General features: G+C 37.5%; 1 protein-coding gene and 1 long non-coding RNA gene across 10 annotated transcripts in view; one reads left to right on the top strand and one right to left on the bottom strand.

The window, feature by feature from the left end:
- LOC105465723 (uncharacterized) overlaps nucleotides 1-18,047 on the bottom strand; it is a 124,494-nt gene extending 106,447 nt beyond the window's left edge. For all 7 annotated transcript variants that reach the window (XR_011619890.1, XR_011619891.1, XR_011619893.1 and 4 more), the window contains exons 1-2: nucleotides 17,983-18,047; nucleotides 14,472-14,516 (exon numbers count right to left, since the gene is read on the bottom strand). This is a non-coding gene — a long non-coding RNA (uncharacterized lncRNA). The remainder of the gene's footprint in view (nucleotides 1-14,471; nucleotides 14,517-17,982) is intronic.
- The window catches only part of LOC105465712 (solute carrier family 2 member 2), a 32,496-nt gene continuing 11,787 nt past the window's right edge, over nucleotides 1,325-22,033 (top strand). Inside the window, exons 1-6 of one of the 3 annotated variants that reach the window (XM_011714292.3) lie at nucleotides 1,325-1,428; nucleotides 9,249-9,341; nucleotides 13,152-13,414; nucleotides 17,789-17,913; nucleotides 20,601-20,716; nucleotides 21,694-21,856. In XM_011714292.3, the coding sequence (XP_011712594.1) occupies nucleotides 1,414-1,428; nucleotides 9,249-9,341; nucleotides 13,152-13,414; nucleotides 17,789-17,913; nucleotides 20,601-20,716; nucleotides 21,694-21,856 (775 nt within the window). In that variant the 5' untranslated portion in view covers nucleotides 1,325-1,413. Of the gene's footprint in view, nucleotides 1,429-9,248; nucleotides 9,342-9,416; nucleotides 9,466-13,151; nucleotides 13,415-17,788; nucleotides 17,914-20,600; nucleotides 20,717-21,693; nucleotides 21,857-22,033 lie in introns of those variants that run through there. The other 2 variants (XM_011714300.3, XM_024787931.2) reach the window with 2 other exon arrangements.

Genomic DNA, 22,033 nt, shown 5'->3' with positions numbered 1-22,033 from the left:
CAAGTGCTGAGAGCAGCACCTGGCACCCGGCAAGACCTCAGTAAAGATTAACCATCGTTACTATTAATATTTGCTCATGCTTTTCCACTAAGAAATTATTGTATTGTGTCTGCATTACATATGTCTTATCTTATATGTTATAAACACCTAGCAAGAGGAGGCTGTGACTTATTTATCTCAGTCATCTCAGAGCATGGAACTGTGCAGGGCTCAGTAAAAGTGTGTGGTTTGAATTGAATTCTCTTCTCAAACCAAACATTTCAGGTGTGTCACCTTGCAGAGGTGACAGAAATGAAAACAGCGTGGCAAAATAAAAAGGTGAAATCTGAATCTCCTCTAATCCTTCATTTTCTCACCCTGTTTCTTCACAAAAACCCTCATTTTGTTGCTGCTTGTTATATTTTTGTTCTGCTGGTGACTGGCTCCATTTGAGCCTCAGTGGAATCTGTGGCCCTAGTTGCCATGCACACTTAAAGCGCAGTAAATTTGATATCTCCTGAACCCCCACGCAGTTTGGATATCATAAGGGATACTTAGAAAGGCCCAAGATCAAGCCATATGAGCAGATTTATTTGAGAACACTGCGTTAAAGCCTCCAGCAAGTGCTTCTTGACATACATGAAGCAATAACAGTAATAACAATAACAACCGCCATTTGCTAAGTACTTATTGTAAGTTAAGACTATGCCAAACACTTTCACATATTATCTCATTTAATCCACTCAACAAAACAAAATGTGTGTTATTTCTCTTCTGTCAGGCAAAAATTAAAAACTAATCAGAGAAAAGTCACAGCGAGCCACTTGCTTAAGGTTATACTCCCCAGTAAAATGTTGAGATTCAAACCCAAGTCTATAACTATCCAAAGCTCATCCAGGTAACCATTCAAGTCAACAATGGTCTCGGGCCACACAGCCCAGCTCTAAACAGAAACACCACAGCACTAATTCTCTGTGGAGCAGAGTGCAGTGTGTCTCCCATGCTCCACAACACAGCACGGCAGCTCAACATATCTCCTCTTCTACAAAAGCCTCCAAAGATTTCTCTTTTCACCGGCTCCCAATTACTGCCACATAACACATGCCTTGAAATGTGATTGCCTCTGGTTTGTAACTCATGCCTAAGGGACCTGCTCCCATTTTCTTTCCTAGTGGAACAAAGGCATTGAAGCCACAGGTTGCTAAAGCAAAGCACTTATTGATTAGATTTCCATCAATATTCAGCTGCTGCTGAGAAGATTAGACTTGGACTCTTAGGTCTGGGTAGCCCAACTCCTCCCTCTCCTTGCTCCTCCTCCTGCAATGCATAACTAGGCCTAGGCAGAACTGCGAATAAACAGGCAGGAGTTAGTCAGGTGCATGTGCCACACTCACACAAGACCTGGAATTGACAGGAAGACTCCCAACTAGTACAATGACAGAAGATAAGGTAAAGCAGCATTCTCTTCATTTCAATTCTGGTTTTCAGGAGACAGGGGAATATATTCAAGTCATATAGAGGATTTGGGGGAGGTAGGGTATAGCTACTACAGATCAAAATTAATTATCTTTACTTTGCCAATTGAAAAACTGTTTCTTATTCAGTAATTGGGGTTTTAAGGATTTTTGCTCAGTTAACTGACTAGTCTGCATAAGTTTTTTCAAGTAATTGTGCATAACCATATTACTAAAGAAATATGTCCCCTCCTAACCAAAAAAAAAAAAGGCAGATTAACCTAAATCTAATAATGAAAACTCATCAGGAATCTTAAAAAATGTCAGTGCAGGAGAGACAAAAGAGGTAGAAGGGTTGTTCTAGATTAAAAGGGACTAAGAAAAACTGACAACGAAATGCAACAAATGATTTAGATTGTGGAAGGAAGAAAAAAACAGCAATAAGGGAACTTTGGAGACAGTTGGGAAATTTTAAATATGGGCTGCATCTTAAATAATATTACTGTATCAACGATACACTCTTGGTTATAATAATGGTATCTAATTATGTAGGAGGATGTCTTTGCTCTTTGTACATGCTAAAGTATTTAGGGGTGAAATGACACAAATGTCTACAGCTTATTTGTAAATGGTTCAGCCAAAACAACACACACACAAACACACACAGAGTGACAGTTAAACAAACGTGGTGAATGTTAACCATTGGTGAATAAAGGCGAAGGTTATGGAATGATCACTGCACTACTGTTTCAACTTCTCTCTAGATATGATACTTAAAAAAAAAACTTAAAAATATAAAGGATACAGTGTCCTTGCTCCCTTATACATGGTTCCTAAATAAACTCACCCACCCCTGTACACCAATAATATAAGTTAATCAATCTGTGCCCTGTAGAGTCTCACCTTTAAGTTCTGATCTGGTGCAAGTTACTCTGTTGAACATTCCTTTATGTCATTAGATGGCATGGTTAGCAGCACTGGCTTTGGAGTCAGCCAGACTTGGATCTGGGTTCTAGCAATGCCAGTAATCTGCTGTGAGGCCTGGGTTACATTATTTAACTGAGCTTTGGGTTTTCTCTATTATGAGAAAACAAGAACATATTGGGATACAATATACCCTTTTTATAGGCAAAGAAACTTGGGCTCAGTGACATAATATGGGATATTCAGGGATTATACTAGTAGAGTTTGGGAGTAATTAAATAAGATGATATTAGAGAGGCTTAGAAAACAAACATTTTAACGTTAATAGTTATATAATTATTGTGTTAAATATATATTAGTTAAATAGTATTTATATTATAAATTGATTATAAAATATAAATTATACATATATAAATACTTTAAATACGTATTATATAAACACTATATGTTTTATGTTTATATATAAAGTTTAAATAAATGCTATAAAAAACTATTTATATAGTGTTTATATAATGTGCATTTAAAGAATAATTAGCACATCATGATTTCATGAGTATTATAGCCCAGGATAAAGCTAAAGTAGTTACAACTTTAAGGTCAATATAAAGACAAATATTAAGTTAACAGCTACAGAGGTGGCATGTAGATTTGGCAAAATTCATGAAGGTAGTAATCAAATAACTAAAGTTTGAAAGATACTGCAAAAAGGAAGGTAATGTGCTTAACACAGTGTCTGGCACATAGCAGATGTTCAAGCTTCATTCAAAACTATCATTAATTTTTTCAGGGGCTTTTGAAACTATGTTGTAGATCTTTTCTTGATAACTAAGGAACTGCCTAACAATGGAACCCAGAAAGAGTGAGAACTGAGGTAAAGTGCAATGTTTTTCAGCTTTGCGAATCTATCCAGACTTTGAAAGAAGTAGGATAAGCAAGGAACTGGGGTTAAGAGACCTGAGTTGTCACTCTGAATATGCCCAAAATGTTCATAGAAATCAGACAAATAACATAAACAACTTGGCCTGTGAAACCTCAGTTTCTACAACTGAAGAATGGAGGAATCAGACAAGAATCCATTGCTCTCTAAGGTCTCTTTCAACTTAAAAATTCTGTGACTCGATAAGCCCCTGGCATTTTCCAAAGGTGCATGCAAAATCACCTTTGGTTTAGCTTTTGGAGACATGTAGTTTAAAGAAAAGGGTATAAGCTTCTCCTTCCTATCTAGTCAATCAGTAGTTGCTGGGAAAACCTGCTCTGTAGGTTAGCAGTGGGGTTTAAGATCATCAGCTCTGGGTTCCCACCCTAGAGTGTCTGTCACTAGCTGTGTGGTGTTAGGTATGCTCCTTAATCCTCTCTGATCCCTGGTTTCCTCATCTCTAAAACAGGAATGATTTCATGTACTTTGTGGTATTGCAAAGAGTACTCGTAAAGTATGAAAAGTTGACACATGGTTGTTCGACAAAGGAAATGAATGTGATGATAAAGACATGATTAAAGATGCATTTGTCCTGTAGCCCTTTTACTGTTTATAGGAAGACCACATTATTTACCTTAGTCTTTACAGTAATCACATTAACTATTTTTATACCCATTTCTAGGCAAAGAAACTTAGACTCAGTGATGTTAGGAGCCTAGCTGGGACTCTTTTGGAGCTTTTCTGACTCCCACATCTATTTGTTTTTTCTAATAGACCCTATATGACTTATGAGCCACAATATAAACACTACATTCTGTTTTATGTTGAAGTTCAGCCATTTGCTTATTCTGCCCTTCCACATTTATCCAGCAGCATATTTTAAAATGGATATGAAATCTAGTTTCTCTAACTTAAAGTTATGAGGCTCCTAATGAAGGCAGCATTTTTTAAAGTGCAAGCTGAACACTTTGTAGCCTATGAAGAAGTTAAGAGAAAAGGCTTGAAGATCTTCTGTACTTCCTGGGTATGCGGCCTTTGGACAAGTCATTTACTCTTTCCATGTGAGCTCCCCCATACACGAAACGATAATAATAATTCCTACCTACAGGGTTGCTAAGAAAACAGGCAAACCATTTAGAACCTCAGAACTTGGATAGGTTAAGATCCTCTCTAATTTCTTGCTATTTTCAGTGGCACTTATGTACTTTTTCTTATGTCAACTTCTTGGACATTATAGTGGATGGATGAAGGTTGACAGGGCTTATTAAGACTTGGTCGTTTTTGGAAATTTCCCCTCTTAGAAACAAAACCTCCTCTGACCAAGTCTAGAGCCAAGCCACATACAAGGCTGACTATAAACATTACTTCTTTTCATTTCACAACACTGGAGAAAGAAGAGGGGCAGGGAGCCATTTTAACATGGAGTTCAGAGAGGGGAATTAAACCTGAAAATAAAAGATAAAAAGAAAGCAAAAGGAAATGCCATCAAACAGTTTCAGAGATTTTGATATTTGGGATAATCACTTTTGTTGGAAATTCTCAGAAATTCAAGTGACCTGCTTAAAATGGATGAGATTGCTCCTTATCTGACCAACCTGGTGAAATTTTCTTGGGGAGTTAAAGTAAGGAACTGCAGGCCCTGGGGTGGCAGGACCACAGCCAACCCTCAAAAAGAAACCAGGAAGGCCAGAGGACAAGGACTTTAATAACATGCTAAGATTTCTAAACGTTTAAAAACTCTCCTATCTCTTTCATAGTTGCTATTTTTGTTATTCTAATAAAATGAGAAATTGATCTTAGAGGCAGCTCCAGAATTTCTATAGCAAGGACTTAGAACAATTTGATTGGAAAGGAATAGGATGGGAGATCCAGCATCTTTAAAAATTAGCTTTCATTTTTGTCAAAGTAATGTGGGACTTTGTGACTTAGGCTGCGTATGTAAAGTGACAGAGGAGAACTAATGGAGACGATAGGGGAGTAAATCTGCTGCAGCTATTGCTATCACCCCAACTTCAATTTGTGTCGCCTCTGCTCACCATTAGCATAGCTGCTGATTGGACTCTTAAAATAAGGAGAAGTAAATTACATGTTTGTGTGGTAGGGGGACAGGGAGAGAACCCCCAGAGAGCAGAAACCCAGGGATGAAGTAGCAAGTGGCGGTCACTAAGAAACTAAGTGCCACAGAAGAAAAGAAAATGCAGGGATGACATTGGGGAAGTATACTGTGGTCTTGGGCTTGGTGGTGGGAAGACCTGAGGTTCCTCTTCAGCTCAGCTACAGATAAGCAACTGAGTAGGCTTTGCCTTTTTGGACTTTTGTCCAGAGACCTCACCAAAAGTTTCTACTGGTAGGTAGGGGGAAAGGGATTTGTGTGGTAGGTGGTGGGAAAATGTGGTTCAGATTTCTGGGTGTTTGAAGCCAAACAGCAAAACACCCACAAGTGGTAAATTCTGTGGATATGTATGCTCTTAGCTTTTTTAATTTATAAAGATTATGGTCCTAGATTTTTCAGATGTGCTTGACTTTTGAATGTCTGTATCTGACTAATGAGGGATGCGAAATAAACAAGAAGTTAAAAGCATAAGATCTGGAATCAAGTCATTGTTCTTTTATTTACTAGCTGAGAGATGTTAAACTAATCTAGTTATCTATAAAATGGGGACATTAATGGTGCTGCCATGAAGAATGTGGTAGGCAGGATAATCGTCCTCCAAAGATGTCCACAGCTTCATCGCCAGAACCTGGGAATATCTTGCTTTATGTGGCAAAATACTTTACAGATGAAATTAAGGTAATATTGTCAGTGCCAGAGAGATGTAACATGAGAAGGACTTGACGTTCTCATTACTGGCTATAAAGATGAAAGAAGAATACCAGTAGCCAAGGACATTTGGTGGCATCTAGAGCTGGGAATGGCCCTTAGTTTATAACCAGGGCAAAACAACAGACTTTAGACCTATAACCGTAAGGAACTGAATTCGACCATCAACCCAAATTTTCTCCAACAGCCTCCAGAAAGGAACACAGCCTACCAACAACCTGATTTTAGTCCAGTGATACTTGTACCAGACTTCCATCTACAGATGTTTTTTGTTGTTGTAGAGATGGGCATCTTGCTGTGCTGCCCAGGCTGGTCTTGAACTCCTGGCCTCAAGCAATCCTCCAGCCTCAACCTCCCAAATGCTGGGATTATCGGCATGAGCTGCCCTGCCTGGCTAAACCTTAAGATAAATAAATTTGTGTTGTTTAAGCTGCTGCACTGGTGGTAATTTGTTATGGCAGCAATAGAAAACCAATAAAAGAAGTAAATGAGATAATCCACATAGTGAACAGGCATGCAGTAAGCATAAGTAGTATTAGGCTTTGAATCTGTTTGCATTGCATCTCACATCAGATAGTCCTGATTTTAGTGATGGAGAGTATGAAGGAGGTGGGTTAAAGCCCTCTCAGGGTACTCCTTATCCCGTCACGTCTGACAATGGTTACTACCTGTAAAAAGGATGAAAATCCCTATCTTTGGAAACAGCTTGAGGGGAAAAAGGATTTAAGGAGAAACCACCAACTAAGTAAATAAAACTCCATCTTAGCTTTGGCTATCTAAGCCACTCACTGAGTTTTAGATGTCGAGTTACATTTTAGAGGATAATTCTAATAATTTTTCATAATCACATAGACCATATATCATATACTGTGTGTATGCATTTTATGTGTAATATATATAATTCATATGTAATAAACATAAAATGTTAAGCTATATCTTATATATAAGATATAAATGATATATAAATATACATAAGATATGTGATAAATATCAGATGTAAATGATATATAAATATGTAAAATAAATATACATATATATTTTGAGACAGGGTCTTGCTTTGTCACCCAGGCTGGAATGCAGTGGTGCAACCATAGCTCACCGCGGCGTCGACCTCCTGGGCTCAAGCAATCCTCCCACCTCAGCCTCCCGAGTAGCTGGGACTACAGGCATACACCACCATGCCTTGCTAATCTTTGTATTTTTTTGTAGAGACGAGGTCTTGCTATGCTACCCAGGCTGGTCTCGAACTCTTGGGCTCAAGCCATCTGCCCACCTCAGTCCCTCAAAGTGCTGGGATTACAGGTGTGAGCCACTACACCTGGCCAATTTATATCGAATAAACATATTATACAATATTATATATCACATATATATTATTCTTTTGGGCAATATATATGTATCATATAACCATATCTTTGGGGCCAACTTTGAAGTCCTTTCTTTCAGAGAAGGAAGTGTTAGGAGGGAAAGTCTGTATAGATATCCGCAATATTAGTGAAAGGGGTGGAAGCCTTGTAAACCTACAGATTCCTCATCCCTGCCCCAGAGATTCTAATCCAGTAGAAGGTCTGGGGCTGTCTCCAAGAAGCTACATGTGTAACAGGCTCTCCAAGTAGGGTCTGGTTTTAGAACTACTGGACTAAATAATTTCATGGACTCCCAGGGTGGTTCTGTGATAATACTTTGTGAAGCTTCTGATCTCCAGCTTTTCAGGGTAATGAGAGGTCCTGGCTAATTTGCTATTCTTTATACTGGGGCTTTATACCAGGATAGGGGGATTTAGTATCACCCTAAAATTTAGAGAAAAACTGAAGCTCCTATAAGGGAAGTGGTTTGGGTCATATACCCACTAAGAGAGTGAGAACTGGAATCCATGTTGATGTGACTCATTCATTTACACAACAAAGTTCCTGCTATATCCCAAGCTTTTAAAAAATTTAAATTATGTAAATGTACATGAAATATTTTCCTTACGAAATGTCTAATCATATGAATACAAGAAAAAATTTCCTTCACTCTCCTTCTCCAACCTCACATTCCTCCTCAAGGACCATCAACTCATTTATTCTTCAAGAAAACATTCTATGAATTATATACACCATACACAAATCAAATAACTGTTTTATTTTTTAAATCAAACAATTAAACTCATGTTTAAGCCTTTAAAAAAGTTAGATTACATAACTTCCTTCGCCACTTATAAGTCAGTACACATGATCATATTATTCCTTTGAACTGCTGCATAGCATATGGTATGTATCTGATGTATGTGTTATGATGTATCTGAATCTATTTGACTATTCCCCATTGAACAATATTTAGGTTCTTTCTACAATTTTGCTATCACATGAGTTCATGGGGATGAATGTTCTGCCCCTTTTCTACACAGTTTCATTGTAGCTACATGGAGTTGGGGAGAAAATAATGGCCCTTATCCTACAACTCTAGGCTGAACTAGATACAAATCCTGAAAAGTAGCCTTCCCTGGATGTTGATGCAGAACATGATAAAGGCTAATGCCTCTTATATGAGTATTGAGGTGTTTTTGTCACCATGTCAATGTCCAAAAGAGCTCCCCATCTCTTTATTACTGCTGTCTTATTTTACTGCTCCCAATGATATAATGGCTCTACCTTGGTGGCTCCTTTCCGTCAGCAGCTATTCTAGTTCTCAGTCCTGATTCTGAATATATATATATGTATCTCAACATATATATATCAACAAATATATATATATAAAAGAACAAAGTTTGGATTTTCTGCATGATGACTATTTGGGTGGATTTTTTTAATCAAGTAATTTCAATGATTTTTCTCATATATTTTATACATCCCTATTCTGGTATCCAGTGAATAGACAGGAGAGGTATGTTATTCTCATACACATATATGGAAAAGAATGTTTGTTTCCTCCCCTGGAAGAAGCTGTCCCAAACTTCTCTGAGTTTTAGCAGCATAGGGGAAATGATGAATGGCTCTCACATTCTTGTATGAACAGCACCTGCCAGCCTGGAGCACAGGGCATACTGCAAATCCATACTGAGGGGAAAGAACCAGCCTATGGAGCCTGTAAGAAGTTCAAGCTGCAGCCTTGCAGAAAGATGGGAAACTAAAATTGCTTGGTGTTTCCCTGCCCTGTGTCTCTCCCCCTGCAGGTCACTGGGACCCTGGTTTTCACTGTCATCACCGCTGTGCTGGGTTCCTTCCAGTTTGGATATGACATTGGTGTGATCAATGCACCTCAACAGGCAAGTGAAATATGTACAAGTTCTCTTTTTGGCAAGTTCTGTCAGTGATAGATATCATATGTTCCTCATACACAGAGATAAAAGGTGTCCACGTGGGAGACACAAGGTCATCCTGGCCTGTCAGGTACGATGTGCACTGTTCCAAAGCTGATAACTTGGCCTTGACTCCTCAATTAACAATCACGGGGGGAAAAAAAAGGAGGCAATAAATAATGCTTAATCTCTGACTATGCTGTTTGCTGAGCTCACAGAAAACTCCAGGCAGAATATCATGTGCTGAAGGAAACTTCAAAAAAAAAAAAAAAAAAAAAAAAGAGAGCTCATTGCAACATTCATTCAGAGCTCTCAGGCATACATGAATGAAAAGTGCCAGGGAATAAGGATGTTTCACTCAGGGCACATTTTTTGAGCACCTGCTTATTTGCATCAGGTACTTTAACATATGATCTCCCCAACTGGATCCTCCCAACAACCTTATTATGCCCATTTCCAGTCTATATTAAAACCTTAAGAAGCCCTAAACTAAAAGAGATTATGGTCCTTCCCCCACCATTCCTGTCTTCAATAAGTGATCCAAAGTAAAGTAATATAAAACTTTAGAATAATATTCAAGAAGTTCAACAAAGTTTGGATTTTCTCCATGATCACTCTTTGGGTGAATTTTTAATCAAGTTATTTCAACCATTTTTCTCATATATTTTGTGCATCCTTATTCTGGTATTTAATGAATACACGGGAGAGGTATGTTATTCTCAGTTCCCACAGCCCATAAGTTGGGGAACCAGGACTTCATTCCCCTCTGCTCTAACCAGACTGTGAGGTCATTGAGGGCAGGACTGATGAATTGTTCCTCTTCCTATCACTGGTGCCTAGCACAGTAGTTGGCATAAAGAAGGTACTCAATAAAGAGGAGTGAATTAATGAAAGAAAGAAGAGGAACTTGGGGAAGAGGTGGCATAAAGTGAAGGTACAAACATTGTTTGGATGCCTTCTATAAGTCCATTATATTTCCTCTGCTTCTTTTAGAACATCGGGCCCCAAGGAAAATGAAAGATACTGCAGGGTGTGGATATGTGAAATACACGCTGACCATATTCCATCACCTGAAAAGGGCTGCTTCCTACTGAAAGATGTGCTCCGATTAGGTGCCACAATCATCAGGAGTGTGGCAGGCTAAGAGATCCAGGGCATAGTGCTGGGGATCAAGAGACGAGGGTCATATCTCTTTTGTGTGGGTGATGACAACACATGCCAATTTAGCAGGTTTCCGGGAATTTAACATCATTTAACAATTTAACACTTAACATCACCATGACTTGATTAATAGAGCCCCTTCTCTTTTTGTGGAAGGCTTTATCACATCATTAATTAAACCATCCCTGGCCGGGCTCAATGGCTTACACCTGAAATCTCAGCACTTTGGGAGGCTGAGGCGGGCGGATCACCGGAGGTCAGGAGTTCAAGACCAGCCTGACCAACATGGAGAAACCTCGGCTCTACTAAAAATACAAAATTAGCCCAGCATGGTGGCACACGCCTGTAATCCCAGCTACTCGGGAGGCTGAGGCAGGAGAATCACTTGAACCTGGGAGGCAGAGGTTGCAATGAGCCGAGATTGCACCATTGCACTCCAGCCTGGGGAACAAGAGTGAAACTCCATCTCAAAATAATAATAATAAATAAAAATTTAAAAAATTTTTAAAAATTAAACCATTCCCTCCAGTCTTAAAGGGAAGCTTAGGCTAAGGTTTCACATCCTTCAATCGAAGTCCCAGAGCCAGAGCTGAAAACAGCGATCCCCATGCTGGCATCCAAGTTAGTGCTCTCTCTATATACAGGCCCTTCCTTTTGTGTTTAAATTGCTGCTGAAACACCATTAAATAAGAGATTTTTAAGCCCTTTTTTATCAGCTGAATGACATTTAGGATTATTTGAAAGGATTTTAAAATCACACTTTCGTATGGTTATGAAAATTACACATGCCTACTGAAGACAGTATTAGAAAAAAATACTCATAATTATTCTACCAGAATGAGCAAACTGCTGAGAACATTTTGGATATTTCCTTCCAGCTTTTTTTTTCTATGCATATTATTCATATAAGGCAGCCTTCTAGTGAGGCAAATGTTTTTGTTTTAGTTTTTTGAAACAAAGTCTTGCTCTATTGTCCAGGCTGGAGATTTTCACTTCAACCTTTGCCTCCTGAGTTCAAGTGATTCTCCTGCCTCAGCCTCCTGAGCAGCTGAGATTACAGGCTCCAGCCACAATGCTTAGCTAATTTATTGTATTTTTAGTAGAGACAGGGTTTCACTACATTGGCCAGGCTGGTCTTGAACTCCTGACCCCAAGTGATCCGCACACCTCAGCCTCCCAAAGTGCTAGATTACAGGCGTGAGCTACAGTACCCGGCCTGAGGCAAATGTCTTGATCAGAATTCTCTTATAAGAGGATGCTCAATTATTCACCTCACTCAGCTGGCATTACCAAATAGGCCTTTGCCCATAACTAGTCACCCAGAGCAGCTGCATTCCAGGTCCTTTACAGAGAGTACCCTCCCAGCTCACTGATGCTAAATAGTGACCAAATCATCATTGAGAGGAAGATGAGGCCATCTTCCTCCCATGTCCTATAATTCATCTGAATTATATGAAGCACATTACAAAATATGGCTCCATGAAATTTAGTTTTCAATGTTGTTCATTCTGTTACAAACTTAACTCTATGAGGACCCACCGGAGAAACTTCCTTCAGGTCTCAATGCCTTCTCAAGGGCCACTAAGTTATTGTTATCTTAGGAATTCATCAATAATACACCTGGTTGTTTTCCTCTCTTTGCCCTGGTGGCTAGGAAGTTTACTGGTAAATTTGTAGCTCACTTCCAACAAAGATATACCACCTAGTGTTTGAATTCTGTATGCTAACTTTATTTTTGACCCTCATCTTAACTTTTCCAGTCTTTTTTCTTATATCCACTTTTATGATTCTGTTAAGATATGTATATGTCAATTTAAATCCTGCTGTGCAGAAGTAATACTAGCATGAAAATGTATCTTTTTAGCTTGCAGAATATATATATTTTTTGAGACCCAGGTCTTACTTTGTCACCCAGGCTGGAGTGCAGTGGCTCCATCTTGACTCACTGCAGCCTCAACCTCCCAGGCTCAAGCAATCTTCCCGCTTCAGCCCCCCAAGTAGCTGGGACTACAGGCGTGTGCCACCATGCCTGGGTAATTTTTAGTATTTTTCGTAGAGACGGGGTTTCACCATGTTGCCCAGCCTGGTCTCAAACTCCTGAGCTCAAGCAATCCACCCACCTCGGTCTCCCAAAGTGCTGAGATTATAGGTGTGAGCCACCATGCCCAGCCTAGCCTGCAGAATAGTTTCCATTTCAATAGTTGCCAATATAAAAAACTTGAAAAATTTTACATAAAAACTCAGATTTCTGACTTTCTGTTAAAAAAATTAAAGGTCATCCAGCACCAGTTTCACATTTGCAGCTTCCTTCTGCTCTCCAGTTCTACAATCCTGACCATTCCGTATTAGTCCCAAATAGTGGAAAATGTATTTTAGTCTCCCAGTCATCAAAGTATTACATGTTCCCTTCATTTATTTGTTCCTGCCTGGTTCTTGTTGGCAATGGAATTTATAACCTCTATTTTATAGGATATGGCCAACTGTAAACAAATCTACCCATGTTTATATGTATATAAAACACATAATTGAGATGGTACTATTTAAACACATAACAAACACTTTAAAGACAAAACAAACAAGTTTGAAATAGTAAAGCTGTTTTTCTTTATCTCCTAGATAATAATATCTCACTATAGACATGTTTTGGGTGTTCCAGTGGATGACCGAAAAGCTATCAACAACTATGTTACCAACAGTACAAATGAACTGCCCACAATTGCATACTCAATGAACCCAAAACCAACCCCTTGGGCTGAGGAAGAGACTGTGGCAGCTGCTCAACTAATCACTATGCTCTGGTCCCTGTCTGTATCCAGCTTTGCAGTTGGTGGAATGATTGCATCATTCTTTGGTGGGTGGCTTGGGGACACACTTGGAAGGTAGGCAAATTTCATAAATAAGCATAAACAGAAACTTGCGTATTTTCATTTTCTTAACATTTGTTTAGAAAAATACTATCTTTTTTCTTGCGGAACAGCGTTAGAGTTGTTTTTTCAACTCATGACCCTATGAGGCATATCAGTGTTAGATCAAATCAATGAAAGTTTGATTAATTGTTCGGACATTTATACCAAACGTGATTGTTGTGTGTATTTCTAGATAGTTACTTTGATCCTCTAGCTTTGTAATTTATAAAATATACTAGGAGACCACTACACAAACGGTTAACTCAGGAACTCAGCAGAAGAGACTAGAGTTTTTAACCTGGGAGTCCACTGTTTGTTTCACCAAATCACTGTTTCTCAAACATCCAGTTTTCCCTTTTTAAATTAAAATTTGGCATTTGGATCAGTCAAGTACAAAGGTTCAGTCAATATCCCCAACTCCCAGTTGCCCAATGTACTTGGTATGTGGTTTCTGGCTGCTGGTCCTGCTTGCTATCTCAAAGCCCCAACCAGAGATGAGGCAAGAGATACCTCCATTTATCACTTGGGTGTCTGTTAGGTTTTTTGGATTAAAAATATCAGTGGAACTCCTTTACCCTCAAACTTTACTTATTCATGCAATGTACTACAGCTGTTGGAATTTCCTACCCTATATAGAGAGGAAATAAAACCAGAGTATCAAATGATTATTTTTTAGATTTATTTTTTCTCCTATTTGAGCCCACCTTTTGCACATTACCTTTTTTCTCATAAAAATAATATATGAAAAATTTAGAAAAATGAAAATGCCTTTAAAGATGTAAATAACAATTTAGCCAACTAGTTTAATAATTCTGAATTACAATTCACTTAGATTTTTAAATTCTTATTATAAATTATAATTTTTAGCTCTCTATTAAAATTCTGATAACTCTTCCTCTTATACTGGAGCTTTTATATAATATGACTATAAGTTTTCTTAACTACAATATCATGGTAACCCAAGTTGTATTATTATTTTTATTTGAAATGGCGTTTTCTCCACCATAAAAGACAGTGGTCAGTTCCTTACCTTTTAATCAACTTGCTGATGTTCAGTTGAACTTTAAATAAGAATCTGTAAAACACAGATTAATAAACTGAATTTCATCATTTAAAAAAATTTAAAAATAATTTCAGTGTGTATCAAGTTGCTTTAAGTAGTAAGTGGAGAATTCTCTAGATTAATTATTTATTTCTAAAGTAAATTATTCCCTAGCAAGTAGACTCAGACAAAAGGAAAAAGGAAAAATAATTTTAAAAAAATTTTTAAAGTAAATCAAATTAAGTAAAATTAAATTACGTTTTAAAATATGAACAAATCATTTAGCAACTACTGATATTTTATACTACTTCTCATTCCTGAAGAAAAAATGTAAACCCTGGTTGCCCCTCATTTAGAGGTAAGATTCTGATAAGTTCAGTGACTTAACCTAAAACATTTAATTAGTGTTAACATTTAATTAACACTTAATGGAGCCAATACACAAACCTTCTGAAGTCTTAGGATTTGGCATCAACAATGGTTATACCTCAAAACAATATCAAATGACCATGTATCAAATGACCTATGATAAACAAAAAGTGAGGTTTCTTCTAGCTTTTAGTAGAAAAATGATCCTCCTTGAAAAGCAGCCGAAAAGTTCACAACTTCAACATCAAAATTAAGAAAAAAGTTATCAGTATCCCCTATAAAATTATCTTTCTAGATTCATTGAGAAGTGACATGATTTTCATTATTACCAGTGTCATTTATCCATCAGTTAAAAGTAAATAAATAAAAATGTAATACTTCTATTATTGCCTTATAAAAAAAGTGTTTCCTTGCAATTGTGTAATAGTCAATAGATGTCTGTGGCCACCATTTTCTAGTTTTGGGTTTGCAAGGCCAATTTTTTCAACCTGTGCATTTACAGTTTAATTACCAGGGTATGGTAGAGAAGACTATGGTCTGTGCAATCCACACTACCATGAGTAAAGGAAGCGATGCATAGCTTGCCTTTGAATGCATGCATTCTTTTCCATCAAAAATGGAACTCATTAAAATGAAGCATTACCCTTTGGCTTCACACAGATCAAGTCCAAGATCTGTCACTTAATAGCTGTATGAAAATAAGCAAGTTATTAGGTTCTCTAAAATGTTTTCCTCCCATCTGCAATGTGAAAACAAAAATAATACCTACCTCATGGCATTATTGTGAGGATTTAATGAGAACAAATATAAAAGGTTTAAAACAATGCCTAACATATATTAAGCAAGCAGCAAATGTGGCCTCATTTTGATGATGATGATGATGATGATGACCACAATGACCATGACCACGACAATAATGAAGCCTATACTATCTGAAGTATTTAGAGTCAAATTTTAAGAAATATACTTAGGTAGAATTAAGTTTCTTTTTCCCTGATTCAGCTATTTCATGTATTTTTAAAATTATTTATTTGTGGCCATTTCTCATATCTGAACAGACATTAAAAGAATTTAAATTATATAAAGTGCTCCTGCATCCTTTGGTGATAGGGAAAGGGACTTTTGGGCAATCTGGCATCCAAGATTCTTCCAGGCTATTTCTTTTATGACTTTTTATCTTTTTTCCCCTAATAAAAGAGACTATTAGCTAGGTGGTAACAACTGGTTAAGGTCAATTATTGAATTTGCCTGCCCTCTGTCCCTGTGTAGATAAAAAGCATTTCACAATAGTCTAAACTACTAACCACCCCTTAACTGTTTTTCTACTCTGTAGCTCTGGGGCTAGCCAGCTCTAAATCACTCTGTTTCCCTATACTCATTTCATACTGCTGCTGTAATGAATTATCCCCAATTTAGTGGATTAAAACAACACAAATATGTTTTCTCATAGTCTTGGAAGTCAAAAGTCCAAACTCAGTTTTAGTTAGCTAAAGTCAAAAGGTCAGTAAGGCTGTTCCTTCTGGAGGCTCTGAGGAAGAATGCATTCCTTGCCCTTTTCCAGCTTGCAGTGACCAACTATATTCTCTGGCTTGTGGCCCCTTCCTCCATCTTTGAAGCACAACATTCTAATCTCTACTTCTGTCATCACATCATCTGCTCCTCTTCTACCTTACTCTTATAAGGACACTTGTGATTACATCATTGGATTCACTCAAATAATTCAAGATAATCTCCCCATCTCAAGTTTCTCAATCACATCTGCAAAATCTCATTTGCTATGTGAGGTAACATTTACAGGCTCTGGGGATTATGCTGTAGGCTGCTGGGAGACATGATTTAGCCTATCACGTGGATGTTAGACAATCACTGCAGTATATGACTTTATAGCTTTATGCTCCAGAAAAAAAAAATCTGTTGGTGTTAAAGACACTTGCACAGAAAAAGCCCACCTATCAAAGTTTGAAGCAGTGAAATAGAATATAACAAGGACGTTTACATTTCTTTTGGCACAAACATTTTCACACCTGTCTACTCAGACATTTATTGGCCTTACTATTATCTTTTTGACTGCAAAAAAAGGTTTTCTGTGTACGTTGCTTTCCCATTAATTAGAAATAAAAGGAACGGATATCTGCAAATGTTGTCAATTTTCATCTGATTAATTTTGAAAGTGTTTTTGTTGCTACTGTCAGCTCTATTATGTATTTTACACTGGTCACTATTAATTTATAGATTTTGGAAATATGCTGGCATATATTAAAATAAGGATAATTATAATTCTCTAGATAAGGCTTAAAGTAAGTTTTAAATTACTTCCAAATAATTTATACAAAAGGAAATTTAACTTTGAAAGTTCCTTTCCTATCTAGATCAATTAAAAACCTGTGCCACTGAAAGAAAAAAGAAAGTTGTAGGTTACAACTACAGAATTGAATTTAGCTGTCACCACGCAATTATTCTTTAAAACAATCAACTTAGAGAAAACTTAGTTAACTCTTTGAAAAACTGTCAGAAGTGTTATCTTAAGCTAGTCATCACCGCGATTGAATCATCTCTATCAAAATGTAGAGACTGCGCTTGAGCCTGGGAGGTCAAGGCTGCAAAGAACCATGATGGTGCCTTTGCACTCCAGCCTGAGTAACAGAGCAAGCGAGACCCTGACTCAAAATAAAAGAGAAACATGTAGAGATCAAGTGGATGCAACCTAGGTTCTTTCATCATAAATCTTGCTTATTACTAACACTTTAGTCCATAGATGAGTCAAATTAGCAATCTTGGTTCAAGATTCCCCAACTAGGTTTTACAGCAAAATTAAAATAATTGCTCTTAAGTTAAAAAAAAAAAACAAAAAACAAAAAACTCAACATGCTCTGAAAGCAAATAATTCTAGCAAGTTTTGATGTTGAATTTATATTCCTTGCTTTTTAAAATTTCAGAATCAAAGCCATGTTAATAGCAAACATTCTTTCATTAGTTGGAGCTCTCTTGATGGGGTTTTCAAAATTGGGACCATCTCATATACTTATAATTGCTGGAAGAAGCATATCAGGACTATATTGTGGTAAGTCTCTCTCTCTCTCTCTCTCAAACACACACACACACACACACACACACACACACACACCCCTACCTTTGTCTGAAAGTAACTCTAAAGGCAGATGTGGTAGCGTTCAGGGATATTTTTGAGTCTAGGGTGACATCACAGAGGGAAAGGCAATAGCATAAAGTTGAAATCCAGAGTCAGGGGGGTTTGTGACCAGTAAGTAGGAATTATGATGCTATCAAGGTCCTTGTCCATGACAATGACATCATTTCTAGTTGTATGATCACAGACAAATTATTTAACTCTGATTCTCAGTTGCTTCATTTATTAAATGAAGTGGATAATAATATCTACCTTATAGGGTGATTGTGAGAACACATGTAAAATGTTCCGCATAGAATCTGACATACAGTAAGCTACCAGTAAATGCTAGCTGTTGTTATTACTGCTGCGCTATAGCAGACAGTGGGAGACTGCTATACCATGACCCTTAATTCTGTCCTTATGGAATACCTGGCTGCCATGTCTCCATCTCTTCTATCTGACAAGACCTTAACACTCTGAACCCATCTCAGACCACATTCCCCAGCCCTGTATGATTCTAGACATGACCGAGTGAAGCATTACGGTGGTGGTGTCTATAGGGAGAGGGAATCAGACAGAAGCAGCTGATACTTAAAAGTTCAGAATAAAGGAAAGAGGTTCCTCTCATGAACTTTATTCTGAATAGTGGGAATCACTAGTTTTTAGAGACAGCTTTTCAAACATTCAGAAGCAATTAATTAGCAGACGTCTGAACAAAGGCAGAATCATTCAATCTCTCTCTAAAACAAATGGCTAAATCTTTAACTTCTGCCAATGAAGCTCTGATTTTGATGGTGCTAGGTTGAGATTTTAACCCATTTTCACAAATTAGAGTTGCCTTTCAAGGCACTTCTATCCATGGGGATGGGGAAGGAGTCGTGAGGACATAGATTTGTATATAAAAGTATTTTTAACACTTTTATCTACAGAAAAGACTTGAATTCCATGTATCTTCAATGATCAGTTGAAGCAAAAGTCTAAAATACGAAGTTAACAGCCTAATTAAATCTCTTTTTATTATTTTCAATGTTAATACAAATAACTGAAGGTCAGTGTAGCTTTATCAAGGTAAAGAGTCAACCCCAAATGTGGAAAGAGCTTTGGATTCAGAGCAAATAAATTCTGGCACTGTCTCTGCTTGGCCTTAAACACTAAATCTGAGCCTCAGTTTCTTCTCCCATAAAATGCAGATAATAACACTATGAATGAAGTCCCAATTATGATTCTTCTTTCTTTTCTCTCCATTTAAAAAAATACAGTGTGAAAAAAATTATGAAATATTTTTGGTAAAACTGAAAATAAATGCTATAAATACATTGCAAAACAAACTATAACTAGCATAGTCAACCAACTTGAACTCCCCAACCATCTTCTAATATTATGTTTGGCCATATTCTGAGCATTAAAGTTCCTAAAAATTATAGGAAATATAATTTGACTTCAAGTTCATGTGACTTCAGACCTGTGAGCTTATCTACATTATTCTGTTTTTCAGGTATAGTATTAGGTATTACAGAAAGATAGTACAACTTAGAATAGAGGCAAATAAATGATTTTTTTAATTTAAGATCAACAGGCTACACATTAAAAGTCACCTGTAAAATTCAGCTGAAATATAGATGCCATATCACACATATAAATGTTCATTTGAGATATTAAGAACAACTTGAAGCATTAAAAGATGTATTTTGAAAACAATTGTCAAAGCATCTTTTACACAAAGATCATCCATTTCAATTTGATAGGCAGGTAGTTTCTAAGAAGAAGCCTCTGCAAATCCTGTTTTTAAATATTTAAGAAAATGCCAAACATTTAATTCACCCTTGCCTATTGATAGTCTCTGAACTTTTTATACAATCAGCAAATGGCTGGACACTCCATTTCCAGCACAACTGATTACATGTGCATTTAAGAAAGCTTCAGAAGGCAGAATGACCTAGTGCTTTCAAATGCTCTGTATTCATTTAAGTACCAAAAGTCTTTCTTCAAATAAAATTTTTTCTGAGGCCTAATATTTGAATAGAATAAAGGAGCTGAGTTTATCTGGTTTCTAACTGGGGAAGAGTCCATAAGATCCTTAACCTCTTCTACCTCTCTGCACCTCCCCTTCCCCCTCATCACCAACCCCTCTACATTGTGGAAATTCAGTTAGGGCATATTGTTCTCACACCAATGCTCTGTTGCTTGTGATCTTTGGCAAGCTGTTTCTCACATCTATCAAGAGGCTGGTGGAGATATGTTCTGATTTCCTTTAATCTCATGAGCCCTGATTAAGAATATTATTAAAACATTCTTCAATTTCCTTTCTGAAGACAACCTAAGGCATTATGATGTAAACTAAAAATTAACAAGAATTTTAATTAAATAAGATGATGTAATGAAGAACTGCCAAATATATGACTAACCATTTCTTTCTATTCATATTTCCAACTACAACTACATTTGGGGTCATATCAAATATCTCTTGCACAAACTATGTCTATACCTAGGAACAAGGGTTCATCCTTCCAGTGAACTCAGGGAAGGGCTTTTATTCAAGATATATACTGTACTTAAACCAAATTGTTGTTATTGAGACAGTCCTGGTTGCACTTTAACATTTATGTTCATGTTTCATGCAGGGCTAATTTCAGGCCTGGTGCCCATGTATATTGGTGAAATTGCTCCAACCACTCTCAGGGGCGCACTTGGCACTTTTCATCAGCTGGCCATTGTCACGGGCATTCTTATTAGTCAGGTAAAAACTCCCCATCCTTATCCCCTACCGCACCCATCTACTTCATCCTCTGCAGTACCACTACTACTATTGCATCCCCTACTGTACTTCCTCCACTTCATTCATCTTCTCCCTCCCTGACTGTCCACTCTCACTATAGACCAGCACAGAAAGAGAAGCCAGTTCTACCAGTGGTAGCGGAGGTGGTGTAGAGACATAGACTTTTTCACTCAAAGGTAAATTATTATCACTCATCACTTTTCCCCTTGGAATTGTTGGTGGGATAGTACTGGAGGTGACCTGGCAAGCCAGGTCTTAACTTCAGAGCTATTCTAGAGTTAAACTATTCCATTTAGATTATAAGAAATAGAAAACTTCAAGGATTGGATTGCCTGGGTTGCCTTTGTTTTAAACATCTTACTTGGGAATCTAATATGTAAGTCATTGCCACAGGAGCTCCTGTTCATTTGAGTCTATCCTTCCCTTCTACCCTATGGTATCAGAGGGAGTCTGGGACCCCACGCCTATGACAATCCAGAGGGTAGTCTATAAACTATTGCCATAGGAATCACCAAGATAGTTCTCATGACAGTAATTGTTCTATCTATGGAACCCCTTTCTATTTAAGTTCTGCGTAATATAAGAAGGAAATACCAAGCAAAGGTCCAAAGTCATGGCTGATTTTAGCACAACCAGATTCTATCTGGTTGCCTGGAGAATACAGCTACGTGTTGCTTTAGATATCAAGTATATATTTTTGTTTAAGCTTGGTTGATTCTCATCCTGACTGTCCAACTGGAGTTGATGAAAATGAACCTAGGTTAATTCCTTATATAGCAAATAGTTCCTAATTTAGTTAAAGTGAGGCACGATAGTTAATAGTTTCCAAAGTTGTCAGAGACTACTATTAAATAGTCAAAGTACTTTTTCAACAAATTGGTGTAAAAGGTAGATCCAAAGTACTATGTAGTTGATATGCATCCTCTTTGCATTTTCAGATTGTTGGTCTTGAATTTATCTTGGGCAATTATGATCTGTGGCACATCCTGCTTGGCCTGTCTGGTGTACCAGCCATCCTTCAGTCTCTGCTACTCTTTTTCTGTCCAGAAAGTCCCAGGTACCTTTACATCAAGTTAGATGAGGAAGTCAAAGCAAAGCAAAGTAAGTCTGTGGATGGTTCTTCTTTCTTCCTACTGTTTGAGCGTTATCAGCTAATGTAAAACAGTGTGTTATATAATGTAAAACAGTGCCTTCCACATGAAGCTGGTGATTAAATGTAAGAAGAATGTGCAAAATCGCTTTTGTATGACTGGTGCATGTCATTTGGCACCCATAGGC

This window comes from Macaca nemestrina, chromosome 2 (genome assembly GCF_043159975.1).
Source record: "Macaca nemestrina isolate mMacNem1 chromosome 2, mMacNem.hap1, whole genome shotgun sequence".
NCBI lineage: Eukaryota > Metazoa > Chordata > Mammalia > Primates > Cercopithecidae > Macaca > Macaca nemestrina.
Note: the sequence above shows the minus strand (reverse complement) of the source record. Positions and strands in the feature narration are given on the sequence as shown.